The sequence below is a fragment of the Podarcis erhardii genome, assembly GCF_964252035.2.
Source record: "Podarcis erhardii genome assembly, chromosome: 5".
Classification (NCBI taxonomy): domain Eukaryota; kingdom Metazoa; phylum Chordata; class Lepidosauria; order Squamata; family Lacertidae; genus Podarcis; species Podarcis erhardii.
Window position 1 is genome coordinate 14,968,761 of NC_138509.1, and position 14,048 is coordinate 14,982,808.

At 43.3% G+C, this 14,048-nt stretch overlaps 1 protein-coding gene across 5 annotated transcripts in view; it reads left to right on the top strand.

Moving 5' to 3' along the window:
- ZSWIM8 (zinc finger SWIM-type containing 8) overlaps nt 1-14,048 on the top strand; it is a 59,989-nt gene that overhangs the window by 25,164 nt on the left and 20,777 nt on the right. For all 5 annotated transcript variants that reach the window (XM_081864191.1, XM_081864190.1, XM_081864192.1 and 2 more), the window contains exons 8-15: nt 5,906-6,107; nt 6,420-6,595; nt 7,641-8,652; nt 9,889-10,020; nt 11,683-11,862; nt 12,111-12,294; nt 13,287-13,385; nt 13,654-13,778. In XM_081864191.1, the coding sequence (XP_081720317.1) occupies nt 5,906-6,107; nt 6,420-6,595; nt 7,641-8,652; nt 9,889-10,020; nt 11,683-11,862; nt 12,111-12,294; nt 13,287-13,385; nt 13,654-13,778 (2,110 nt within the window). The remainder of the gene's footprint in view (nt 1-5,905; nt 6,108-6,419; nt 6,596-7,640; nt 8,653-9,888; nt 10,021-11,682; nt 11,863-12,110; nt 12,295-13,286; nt 13,386-13,653; nt 13,779-14,048) is intronic.

A 14,048-nucleotide genomic window follows, 5' to 3' on the forward strand; every position in this document is an offset into this window, starting at 1 on the left:
TGGCTGATTAAGATCCAAACCCTTTTAAATGTGTATGGGGTGGGGATGGGGATATTGATTTATTCTTGTTCTCATAATGTATTTTGTGTTTTTTATCTAGTATTTTTATGTTGTGAATTGCCCTGAGATCTATGGAGCATATAAATTTAATAAACAATAATAGTTTGTGTCATGCCATTCAAGTTTCTACTTAAAACTGGTTTGGTGGCTACTTTTGCATTGCACTAGGGTTCCATCTTTTTTGGGGGGGGGGTGGATGATGAAGAAGCTGGCTTATCTGCGACTTTGCTCCTAAGTGATCAATCAGTGCTTTGCACTGTAGAAGAGAACCCTCAGGGGGCTTGCAATTTGATCTCCAGTTTTCTTTCCTCCTCCTACATACTGTTACAATGGAGAGGGTATCCTCTGAATACTCTTGGACAAAACCACATCAAGAGAAAGCCTTGAGCCCTTGTTGAAGCTCCCAATTCCAGCACAGGTCCTGGTTGAAGATGGAGATCAGCTCGTGGCACTCCCCAGTGAGTCAGGAAAACAGAACTCCAGCTGAGACAGTTCATCATTCCAGATGCGTACTGCTGCTCTGCAAATGGCTTCAAACGTTTGGGGAATTCTCTTCATTTCTCTAGGCATTAATGTAATTGCCTCTGGGATACCAAGGACTGCAGTTCACCTGCCCATCTTCATCTTACCATAGGGAGCCTATGGGTAATACAAGGCTTCACAAGATGGATGGTTGCCTTTGCCTTTTAGAAATAACTGCTTTCACATCCATTTAACAGAGGGATGGTAGAGAATCTTATTTCCAGCTCCAGTGAGTAGTTCAGGGCATTCGTGATTTCTCTCTTTTTGTCTTGAGTCATCAAAAAGAACATAGGAATAGACATGGCTGAGACCTAATGAGGAGTTTAATGCAGGAGGCACCAATTGGTTGGGTTGAATGCTGATCACCAATATATTGAGTCAAGTTTGCTCTCTGAATAATTTGGAGACGGAAAGGAAACACCTTGGTGTCTGTTTTCTGCTTCTGCATTCCTGACAATTTAGACTTAAGGTCCTGGAAATGCTCCAGTTGCAGATTCCTATGATAGATCCCTGATAGAATTCAAGTTCATGGCATGGCTCCTAAGACCCAGAAGACAATGCTCTTGGTCCTTTATTTTGAAGAAGAAGAAGAAGAAGAGTTTGGATTTGATATCCCGCCTTTCACTCCCTTTAAGGAGTCTCAAAGCGGCTAACAATCTCCTTTCCCTTCCTCCCCCACAACAAACACTCTGTGAGGTGAGTGGGGCTGAGAGACTTCAGAGAAGTGTGACTGGCCCAAGGTCACCCAGCAGCTGCATGTAGAGGAGCGGAGACGCGAACCCGGTTCCCCAGATTACGAGACTACCGCTCTTAACCACTACACCACACTGGCTCTCTCTATTTTGGAGATGTTCAGTCAACACATTGGTCATGGAGTGACAAGGTACCACTCACAACCAAAGCACTGGAATATATTCATCCTTTCTCATTTGATTCCAAGGAGTAGATGTTTCCTAATTTGAGGCAACAACATCTGTAACCAGCGATTCCTGTCTGATTCCAGAGGGAGATGCCTTGAAACTAGACTGCTAGAAGGACTCAGGTTGTGTTTAGGAGATCTTTAATGGCTGCTGCTGTGTTTCTATGCTCCAGGATGGCCCTCGCATGGCTGAAATGGCAGCACTGGAAACAAAAACCCAAGAGCAGCTCAAATTTGTAGTTAATTGTACAGCAGCAGCTCCTACCCTGCTTGATGGCATTGTTTATATGCTGCAATATGCAGCTAGGATCACAGCATCCACACTTTCAACTTAGGCTCTGGTTCTAACTGTGGGGAGAATAACTGACTACCAAGTCTGTCTTTACGTAAGTTTGAAGGTGACTGAGCAGGGGGGACAAGTGATAAATTGAAAAGGATCCAGAAAATGCTCCTGCAACTCACACTAAAATTTCCAACGAGTTCAGTGTCCAGATGGCCTTCCATACCCAGGTAGTGGGTTGTGTGGAAATTTTTGTCCCCATGTAGGATCTGGCTACATCAGACAGTTGGGTATAGGAGATGGTTCATCTTGAGTCCTGGCTGGTGCTGGCAGGGATATCACAACTATCTTTTTTGTCTTTCCTGTGCCACAGCCTTGGCAAAGTGAAAGTTTGTGTGAGAGATCATCCAGAAGCTGCTGAAGGCTTGGTTTATTGAACTTGTGCCCTACCTACAAAGAGTCAAAAGTGTCTGCTCTCTCCTGAAGAAGTGTGCATGCACACGAAAGCTCATACCTAGAACTAACTTAGTTGGTCTTTAAGGTGCTACTGGAAGGATTTTTTTGCTCTCTCCTTGTTCATGTGCTCAAGAAAAAATGGAGAGGGAAAGGCTACCCTGAAACTGAAAAGTCAGGTTTTGCTGGATACTTGGGCCTCCATTTTAATGACAGTGGCCCCAGGTGAGTTCCTGACATGCATAAACCTCAAAAGATCGCATCCCAGTGAATTTTGCATAGCAAAATTATTTGCTTTGCTTCATAGGAAACCTCATTTTCAGTGCTTCACACTGACCTTGCTATAGCTTTCTTTACAAGAACCTTCACCAAGTTACTGGTGGTAAGCACTGCAGACCTTGGACTTTGGGGAGCTGAAGCTCATCCTTATCTTAGCAACATACTTATCTGGATGTAGAAAGAACCAGAGGTATATGGCATTAGTAATAGCCTCCCTACGGAGTTATCTCTTCTCTTCTTTCATGATGGAGAGCCTGGGTGTAATTATAGAGACTATGCAAGCTGCAGTTTTCCAGAACATTTGCTAGCCCTTCAAGTGATGGGCATACTGGCTCATCTTTTGGGGCAGCTTGAATGGATCTGGTGTCTTGAGGTTGGCCCGTTTCTGACCACTGCAGCTTTATCATGCAGTCACATCAAGGATTTGTTATGACTGTAGGTGGTTATACAATTCCAGTGTCTCCAGTCTTTAAGCCATCCCTGGTTGCTACAGAACTACTGCTTCTTTTGCTGTCAGATCCACATCTAGAAAAGTGATGCTAATGCCAGCTTGATGATCTGGGCACATGTTGTGATAATGATGTAGCTCATAAAGCCAGCTTCATTATTAATGAGCAAACAGCAATCTTCCTGGCTTGTCTCCACTTTCAGCACAAGCATCAAGGGTCCCATGTCATCATACAGACACAACATGCCAACCGTGTTGTACCTGAACAAACAGAAGTGAATCACATCTCCTGTCTTGTGCAGACGGCTGTGTCTCATTCTGGGCCCTTCACCTCAAAGGAAAGGATAATATGCAGGCAGAACTTGGATCCCGAGGAAAAGAGCCTCATGTCTTTGACCTCACATTTTACGGCCCTCCTATGGGATCTTCTTGCATTCCCATCACAACGCAGAAATCAAACTTCTTTTCATGAAGCAAAGATTCTTGATGGGTTTTTGTCTTTCCCCTACTTGTGAGAGTTCTTGCCAGTATCTGGATGGAATGGGCTGAGATCCTCTTTGTTCCCCCCCACCCCACCCCACCCGTGACTGAGATGTCCTCTCCTATCAGGCTAGTAGCCTGTGTGTCCTGCTCAGTCAGTGGTGGCCTTTGTTATTCAAAATCACTCCTCTTCATTTCTAGGCAGAGAGAAAGGGTAAGTAGACTTGGATTACTCAGCTATATAGAGTTAGACACCCTACTTACAGTGAGGAGGGATTTCACTCTTTGGGTACTTGGACATTATTTTGCCAGGACAAGGGACTTGGTCTCTTGGCAGCTCCATTCCCTGCTGTTCTAGTTTTTCTCCAAGGTTGGCTTAATTTAGGGGTTAAATCTAACATCCTTTGTGTACTTGGATGGCTGCTTTAAGCTCCCTCATATCGTTAGTCAACAGGTGTTTCCCATTCCACATGTAAAGCATTTTCTTAGCGTGGCCTTGCATCCTGCCCTCCAGTGGTTCATCAAGCAAATTTCTGAACCCTTGAGAGTCATTCCCCCTTCTTCATTTCTCAATATTATATTCCCTGTTGCCATTACAGTACTTCACTATTCATATTCCCTTACGTTCAAAGATAACTTTGGACTCTTCATTTTACATGAAGGTAGCTTCACCCTTCCTGTGTCCTTAAAGTCACTTGTAGTTCCCACTGCGAGCAAAAACCTCTTTTGCCCTAAACATCTTGAGAGAAAAAGGGGTGTTGCCCAAACGTTGCACAAGCCCTTAATCTTTTGGCACAGAATTACTTGTTTTTGTTTAATAATATGTATATATGGCTTAAGTAATGAAAATATCGAAATGGCTTACATGAAACAATGTAAAATATACATAATAAAAAAGTGATAAAATCAAACTTTAAAAACAAGTAGACATATTTTTTTAATGAAAATGTAGGTTAAATCAACCATTTTAAATTAATAATACAGAATAAAATTCAATGTCTGGGTGGGCTTGCCTAAACCTAAAAGATTTTAGCAGGCATCAAAAACAATATAGCGAAGTTGCCTGCCTAATACTAATATGCTGGGAGTTCCAGAGGGTTGGTGCTGTGACACAGAAGGATCAATTCATGAGCAGAACAAACATTATGTGCTAGTTGTAAACGTGCCAGTTTCACAGCTCAAGGCACTCAAGTGGGTACATACGGGGAAGTTGATCCTTCAAGAAATGGCGTACCTCCTTTGTCAATTACTGGGTTTAGGGGAGAGATGGAGTGACCCCCAAAGAACAAAGTCAACTTCTAAAGGCCTTGGACGCATCACCACCTGTTGGAATTGTAGCACACTTGCTTAGAGGAGCCGTTACTTCCTTGACTTTCATACAGGAAGAAGGCATACAGTTCTGTTTCACACATTGACTCTAGACATTCGGACAGCAATGTTTTTGCATCTGCAGTGGCCACCATTGATTGAAGGCTGCTTCTGTGCTTTCACCACCCTTGTGTTCAAACAGCAAATATCGCTCCCTTGTACAATTAGGGCTCAGTTCTATTAAGCCCTCGTGTCTGGACTGCTGAATGGTGACAAGCATAGTAGGAAGAACTGAGAATTTGCTTACCTGTGAATTTCTCTTCTGTGTGCTCACCATAGTGATCCAGGGTTTTGATGCAGCGGACTGAAACCACAATCTTTTGACAAATAGAAGATTGGACTCAGTTTACTCCAATGGTTTCCAAAAGGAGTTCTAGCAAGCTCTCTGGAAATGTATCAGGAGTCCTTAAATGAAGAGATAATTATATATATAGTGTCTTACCAGCACTGCAGCTTACCCATCTCTTAATGATCCTTTCCAGCAATGTGTAGCCATGTTGGAGTATTTTGTTGTTCTAGGACATACTGATGGATTTACTGGAGACATGAGACCTAATAGCATTTATGGTCAATTGACTAAAGCGCAGGATTGACAGATTAATATGTTTCAGTTATCTTTGATGGATAAGATTCTTTGTGTAACATAGGCAAATTTTTCACCCAAGAAAGCAATTTACAGCCATAGTCCAAATAACTGGGCCTAATACACAACCTCGTCCAGCTTGTTCAGGTTTGCCTTTTACTCATCAGCATGAACACAGCTGTGTCAAACAATATTTTATTTTTAGTTTGATTTTTTTTACTGTGAAATCATGTAACTTGTAATAAGGGTGCTGCAAAATTCAGAGTGTTGGACCTGGTAGATATGAGTTCTTGTATAAGCTGTAGATGTGATGACTGGCCTCTAGTGTACATCTCTGTTGTTCATTTGCAAAAATGGGAGTAATAGTGTTAGGTCTCTCATTATTGGGCTGAAGGCTGGAGATGATGAAGGCTATAAAATAACTTTTCCGCCTTTAGAGTTACAGCAACAGCTATTCTGCTTCTGTTTGTTACCTTGACTTTTCCTCCTAACCTCTATCTTGTCAAATTTCAGTGATGTGAACTCTATGTACCTTTCGTCCACGGAGCCCCCAGCTGCCGCCGAATGGGCCTGTCTCTTGCGTCCTCTGAGGGGGAGGGAGCCGGAGGGCATCTGGAACTTACTTTCTATTGTTCGGGAGATGTTCAAGAGACGGGACACCAATGCAGCCCCTCTGCTAGAAATTCTAACAGACCAGTGCCTGACCTACGAACAGGTACTATTAGATATATATTTATATTATTTAAGGCATTTATACCTTGACTTGTGAAGAATTCTGAGGACAGTCCACAAAAGCGATTTGATTCACAGTGCGTTGGGGAGGGGAAGGGCATGATGACAATGTAGTAAGCCTTGGGGGATATTGAGGTATCAAGACTTCTTGACCCAGCTGTGAACATCCTGCAGAAAAGCAGTGCGGTATTATTTTTAGGGCAGATACTTTTTAGTAAGGCAAAGGTGTACTTCCCTTGATGTCTGTTAAGCGTGGAATTATGTGTCTTAACCTGTCTGCATCCTCTCTCTACAGATAACCGGTTGGTGGTACAGTGTAAGGACATCTGCATCCCATAGCAGTGCAAGTGGGCACACTGGCCGTAGCAACGGCCAGTCAGAAGTGGCTGCTCATGCTTGTGCGAGCATGTGTGATGAGATGGTGGTTCTCTGGAGGCTTGCTGTCTTGGATCCGACCATCAGCCCTCATCGGTAGGTAGTGGGATCAGACCTTAATGAAGCTGTAAAATGTGACATTTTGACAACCAGCCCATTAATGGATCTCTATCTTCTGCGTTTGAAATACTTAGGTTTGAAGTAGTTACAGATCCAAAACATGCAGAGGGTGGAGGGAAGATTGCCATCAAAACTCCCATACTGCGTTCCCATTGTATCCTGTGCTTCTTTGGCCTTGCACTGCTTCATAACCCTCTATACTTCTGATACATAGTGATGGTGGATGGCGTTTGCTTATCATACTGTTGGGTTTTGCTACCAAGAAAAGAAGATTATATTAAAGCATGAAAGAGGGATCAATTTGTGGTACTTGTTAAAAGCTTGCTTGGAGACCTCTGACTACCATATTAGCAGAGGATGGATGCAGACACTGTTTACAACCCTCAGAGTTACTTCAGTGGGAATGAGAGCACATGCGTTGCCGGCATTTTTTTATTAAAATATCTGACGTAGCAGGGGTGGGAAAGGCCCCTGTCTGAATCTTTGGAGAGTTATTTTGAGGCAGAGTAAACACTATTAAGCAAGGTTGTCAAATGGTCTGTCTATGCATAAGACAGCTTTATATGTTCTTGATCATCTGAGGCTTGATGCTATCTAATATAAATGCAGTCAAGAGTATTAAGAAATCTGAATTGGCTGTGTAACTCCTCATCACAGCTCAGTGATAAAAGTAACAAAGGAAAGTTTGTAAGGAGGATCTGAAATTAGTACAGTGGTACCTCCAGTTACGAACTTAATTCGTTCCGGAGGTCCGTTCTTAAGCCGAAACTGTTCTTAATTTTGCTAATGGGGCCTCCCGCTGCTGGCGCGCGACTTCCACTCGCATCCTGGGGCAAAGTTTGCAACTAGGGGCATCTACTTCCTAGTTAGCGGAGCTCGTTACCCGAAGCATTCGTAAGGAGGACGGTACGTAACCTGAGGTTCCACTGTATCTTGGATGGGGTGGAAACAATAAATCTGGAAATCTTGCTTTGTAGCTCCTCTGTGCCACTTACATGTTCCTCCTCCCCTGTAATTCTAGGCGGAGAGATTTGTGCACACAGCTGAGGCAGTGGCAATTGAAGGTAATAGACAACGTCAAAAGGGGACAGCACAAAAAATCCCTCGAGAAACTATTCCAGGGGTTCAAGCCAGCTGTGGAAGCTTGTTACTTCAACTGGGAGGAGGCCTATCCAATTCCAGGCATCACGTACAGCAATGCTGACAAGAAGAACTCCTTTTGTTGGGTAAAGGCCATCCAGCAGCGAAACTGCCGACCGCAGTGTGGAGAAACCATCTGTGAAGCGGGGAGAGCTCATGGTCTGGATGTTTCGGGGACGTGCTTGCAACTAGGGGATCGGTCTCGCCCTGCCTCTCAGGAGCCCGCTGTGCGCCCCAAAGAACTCATTGGGAAGCGGAAAGTTGTGTCTGAAGGTCCCCAGCGGGTTCTGAGAAGACTTTCAGCCGAAGGTGATAAAGCTGCATACAAGACGGCTGTGAACAAGGGCGGCAAGCTTCCAGTGGGAAAGACCTTGGCCAGCAAACATAGCGGGAAGCGTCGCATGAGCAGCGAGGACAGCTCTCTGGAACCGGACTTGGCCGAGTTGGCTTTAGATGACAGCAGTTTGGCCCTTGGCGCCGAGGCTAGCAACACGTTCAGCTTCACAGACAGCCCGTTGAGCAGAAGTTACAGGGATACCTTTGAGGATGATGGTGGGGTGTATTTCTCAGAGGCAACTGAGCCCACCCTCAGGAGTAGTCCATCCAGCAAGAAAAACCCAAAGGACCCAGTGGGGGAAGTGGGTAGTGGAGACGATGACATTCCTTGCCCTGATGAAAGTACTGGTGGGGTGAGTTTGAAGCCCAAGGAAGTGGGGGAGAATGGTGCTGCTGGAGGAGGAGGAGGAGAAGAGGATGAAGACGATTACCAGGTGTACTATCTGAATCCCCAGGAGGTTGCTAAGGAAGAGGATGACAAGGCTGAGGGAGGGGTAGAAGAAGAACAAGACATATTTGCTGGGATAAAGCCCTTGGAGCAGGAAAACCGCATGGAGGTAAGGGGAGCATGTGTGTAAAATCACCTACAAAAATCTGTCTGTCTAGGCTCCTGCAAATGTATACAAGTTCAGGGAAGTTCCAAAGCTCACCTCCTGCTTACAGCCAAGGGATAAGATCTATAAAGCCAAAAGGAAATATTGTACAATTTACGATTTGTGTGTTGATTATGGATTGTTTCTTCTGTCCCCCCAAATAATTGAGTGTAATGGTATGCCTTGGAAAAGAACAGGATATGTTTCAGTCATGTTTCACATTTTAATGACATGTAGCATTTATGTAGCATTTTTTGAGTTTTTGCATATACTTTGCATATGTTGCTCCTTGCAAACAGCTCTGTAAGGTAGGTTAATGTTATAGGGATGACCTCCCTGCCTCCTAGCCAGCTGTAGAGCACATACTTTGTATGCAGAAAGAAGGTCCTTGGTCCAGTCCCTAGCATCTTCCTTTAAAGGTGGATCATAGGTAGCAGGGCTAGGAAATACTTCTGCCTGACACCGTAGAACTGCTGCAAGATTAACTGGACAGTGCTGCGCTATGAAGGCCAGTGGTCTTCTAAATCAGCAGCATACGTTGTTGTCATAGTTGCAAATGTGAGGCTAGAGTAGTGACATGGTTGCAGCCACCTAATGAGGTAGTTGCTGAGGTGGTATTTAACACAGAAACTTTCTGGCTCATTGTCTTGGCCAGTATGCTACAACAACCCTCTATGCCCGTGGCAGTACCTATACCTGAGGTCTTTGGTACTTCGTTATTTGCAGGAGATTTCCCTCCCTTATCGTCCCCCTCAATAAGAATGCAACTCAGTGATGGAAATAAAAATAAAGAAATAACTGAGTCTTGGGCCCTAAATTGTATTCTGAAAAGTCATCCCCGAGGTAGTTTGTTGAGTTTTTACCCATAAATCTAAACTCTGTATTGATGATCTGAAAAAGCAAGGGCTTGAATCTGAGAGAGCCAGCGTGGTGTAGTGGTTAAGAGCGGTGGACTCGTAATCTGGTGAACCGGGTTCGCTTCCCCGCTCCTCCACCTGCAGCTGCTGGGTGACCTTGGGCCAGTCACACTTCTCTGAAGTCTCTCAGCCCCACTCACCTCACAGAGTGTTTGTTGTGGGGGAGGAAGGGAAAGGAGAATGTTAGCCGCTTTGAGACTCCTTAAAGGGAGTGAAAGGCGGGATATCAAATCCAAACTCTTCTTCTTCTCTTCTTCTTCTGTTTGCAACCCTTTGTTTACAGATCCTGTTTGCTTGTGCGGAGGCTCTCTATGCACATGGTTACAGCAATGAAGCCTGTCGCCTCACAGTTGAGCTTGCCAAGGACTTGCTGGCCAACCCTCCTGATCTCAAAGTGGAACAGCCCCCAACCAAGGTACAGAGCTGCTATGGGGACTGTTTGAATGGAAGGGGGAAGTGTAGTATACAGTGGTACCTCGCAAGACGAATGCCTCGAAAGACGAAAAACTCGCAAAACGAAAGAGTTTTTCGTTTTTTGAGTTTCTTCGCAAGACGGATTTCCCTATGGGCTTGCTTTGCAAGATGGAAATGTCTTGCAAGTTTGTTTCCTTTTTCTTAAAACCGTGCATTCACTTCGAGGAGCAACTCATAGCACGCGGTGGGTAGCCTTTTTTGTGGTTTTTGAAGACTTTGGTGATTTTTGAAGCTTTTCCAAAGTCCATGCTTCGCAAGACGAAAAAACTCGCGGAACGAATTAATTTCGTCTTGTGAGGCACCACTGTAATAGCAGGACAAAAATGGTTTCTCTTTCAGAGCTATGCTTTGCTGTGGACAAATACTGTATGTAATATTGCCCGGAGTCCAGGGCAATTTTCTTTGTCCAGTATTTTTCTTTTTAAAAAAAAATACCTTTAAAAGTAACTCAGTTCATATAAACTGACATAGTTTGCCTAAGGTACACTCTTGATGAATTTTTCTTTGATGATAGAGATTTCATTATCTGCATAATGACTAGAACCATGTTAATTAAAGAGTGTGTTGAATTCTCAGGATCCTGAATTCTGTAACCAGCCCCGTCACAAGATATACCAAGTAGTCATAATTTTAATGCTTCACACAGTGGAATTGTTGTTCTATGCAGATGAACTCTTGCAGAAAAGCTGAATGAATTCATCAGCTGCATCAGTTTTGATTGTGGGAAATATTGGATGCATACTCATGCCTCAGCTGCTTTTTTAATGGAGATGTCCTGTGAAATCGAGGAGACCAGATAAATTTCTAGGGCCATCTGACAAATTACCAATTAGCAAGTCACCAGGTTGGGTTCTTAACCATGAAATTACTAATCTCCCAATTAAAAATATGCAACTTTTCATTAAAATCAGCCTTCTTAATGCGGTTTGAAAAGTTCAACAGCACAGTGTAGTGCAGATCTTTTTATTAATCGAGTCAGAAAATTACAGGTCTGTTAACTCCCCCACCCCAGTTTATTCAGGAAAAGGCTATTAAAGAGCTGTACAGTAGTACCTTGGTTTAAGAAAAGCTTAGTTTATGAACAACTTGGTTTAAGAATGCTGCAAATCTGGAAGTTGGTGTTTTGGTTTGTAAACTTTGCCTTGGAATAAGAACATGTTTTGCTTCCTGTTGAGTGTGTTCCATTTGTAAATTGAGTCCCCCGCTGCTATGGGAAAGCATGCCTTGATTGAAGAACACTTGGGTTTAAGAACAGACTTCTGGAACAGATTAAGTTCTTATAAGCAAACAGTCTAGCTGAGGCAGAATTAGTAGGGCTTCTGCAAAGCAACTAGACAGTACTAGATGACTATTTATGCTGTATAATGTATGATACAATGTGAGCTACAACAAAATTAAAATGGTGGCACTAGAAAATGTAATGGATAGCACCCTTCACTGAATTGGAATGCAGAACTTTCTTGGGCCATATCACCACCAGATGAAGCTTCTGGATTAGCATTTAAGTCATGATGCTTAACTTTCCACATAAACTCAGATGGGACTTAAAGTGAAATTAACTTAGTCTGTCAGTTTCCCTATGTTTAAACTGTTTGTCCCACAGGGAAAGAAAAACAAGGTATCCACCAGCAAGCAGACATGGATGGCAACAAACACCTTATCCAAAGCTGCTTTCCTGCTGACCGTGCTGAGTGAACGGCAGGAATACCACAATCTAGCCTTCCAGATTGGCATGTTTGCTCTGGAGCTGCAGAGGCCGCCAGCCTCTACCAAGGCTTTGGAGGTAAGTGTGTGCTTAGATGGACTTTGATGTGACGTTACACAAAGCCAAGGTCAGGGAGTTTTCTGGTAGCCTGTGGGTAAGAGGCAGCCTTTAACTGTTAGCCACTGTTGCTTGATCTGAGAAAATGGAGGCTCAGTGATGTTTTTTGTGCATCATTTAAAGCACTTCTGTGTTACTTTTGTTATCCAATGTCTCTGTAGAGAGGCCCTGTGGATTTGTTTTATTCCTGGCTTTTGTGTCACACACAGGTAAAGCTGGCATATCAGGAGTCTGAAATTGTGGCCTTGCTGAAGAAAATTCCACTTGGCTCTAATGAGATGAACACTATTCGGGGAAGAGCTGAAGAGCTGAGGGAAGGAACCCTGTGTGATTACCGCCCTGTCTTGCCTCTTATGTTGGCCAGCTTCATATTTGATGTCTTATGCACGCCAGGTAAAGCCTTTCAGATTTGTCTAAAGAAGAGGAATCTGTACATGCCAAATCTTTGGGAAAGGGTGTATGATGACTTGCTTCTCTTCCTAAATCCTGAGGACAGACTTCTGCAGAACAAACTCCATAGTCCCATGCCTTTATAGAAGCCACTTAGCACTTGTATGTGTGAGATCATCCTGCACATCATGAATGTGGATCTCCAGTACTGCCCAAACTCTCATGCATGAGAGAGCTCTGGAGGCACTTAACTCAGTTGTATGGGCTGGGCCTTTTACAACTGACACATATAAAGGGAACCTTCATTTGGGCTGTAGAGCTTACCTGAGCTGAGCTCTTACTTGATTAATCTCATGGACCACATAGCTGTCCTGCCCCGTCCAATGTCCAGAAGCTTCTTTGAACCCTGTAGTTACATAGCAAGTTCAGGGACTGTGTCCATATTCTAAAAAAAACATGGCCAGTTTCAGTCAGTACTGAACTTCTGCTGCAGGTTTTGCCCAGGTAAACCACTGGATCCAAGAACAAATTCTGTAGCTTTCAGGATGGCATTTTAAGGATATAGACACTTCCTTGTGGTGACTGCAGTCCTGTTTCCAGCTTTATTATACTAGCAGCCTTGCCAAATTAATTCATTCTACTTTGTAACTCCCCCCACCCACCTTTTCCTTTCTAGTCTTCACAAATAACAAATCTGTGATTAGGTGTAGACGCACTCCTTCATTGTCTCCCGAGACAAATGGATGCCAGCAGATTAGGTGTCTGATGCTTTTGTGGCCTTTTAATAATACTTGGTTGTGTTAATTTAATAAACAGATTTCTTTTATATAATAGAATTGAGCAAAATCCCAAGATCTAGGTCTTGATAGAAGTTAGTTTACATTAGAAAGCAATGCTTTAGATTATTATCTTCATAGGTCTGTGAAATTTTACCAGTCTAGGCAATCCTTGCATGATAGAGTTGGCTATTGATTTGCCATCTTTCTTTTTCCCAGTGGTTTCTCCTACAGGATCCAGACCTCCAAGCCGTAATTGGAACAATGAAATGCCTGGAGATGAGGAGCTAGGTTTTGAGGCAGCCGTCGCTGCTCTTGGTGAGTGCTTAGCTTCTCTTTCTTATGCCAGGCTTCATCTCTCACTGATGAAGAGATGTAACTTTGGTCATCCTGCCAAGTCATCTAGAACTTAATTTTTCTTCTTTGCTTAATATGTAATGGTAATAAGGAGAAGCCTGATGCCTCACAGGGAACAGATGTTGCTATGGGGAAGCATAATTGATGGTTTATTACTTAACTTAAGTAAACGGAGAGATTATATAAAACAAGCAGGATAAATGTTTGAATTCTGTACTCTGCCTTCCAGGCATGAAGACGACAGTGAGTGAAGCAGAGCACCCTCTGTTGTGTGAAGGTACCCGAAGGGAGAAGGGAGATCTCGCTCTAGCCCTCATGATCACTTACAAGGATGACCAATCTAAGCTAAAAAAAGTATGTCCCATTTGGAGATATTCAGACCTTAGGCTGTTTAATGGTATCTGAGCATAGTGCATTTTTTTTTGTTTTCATCATGCATAGTAGTAGTTTCTCTCTCTCTCTTTAATTTTATTTATGCATTTTACATATCTTAATACATCAGTTATACAATTGCCATTGTTTATCTTACTCTTCGACTTCCGTGGGGTCTTATTTAGTCCTTTTAAAGCTGTATCTCCTTTATTACCACTCTTCTTCTACTTATTTTAACTGCTGCTCATATAT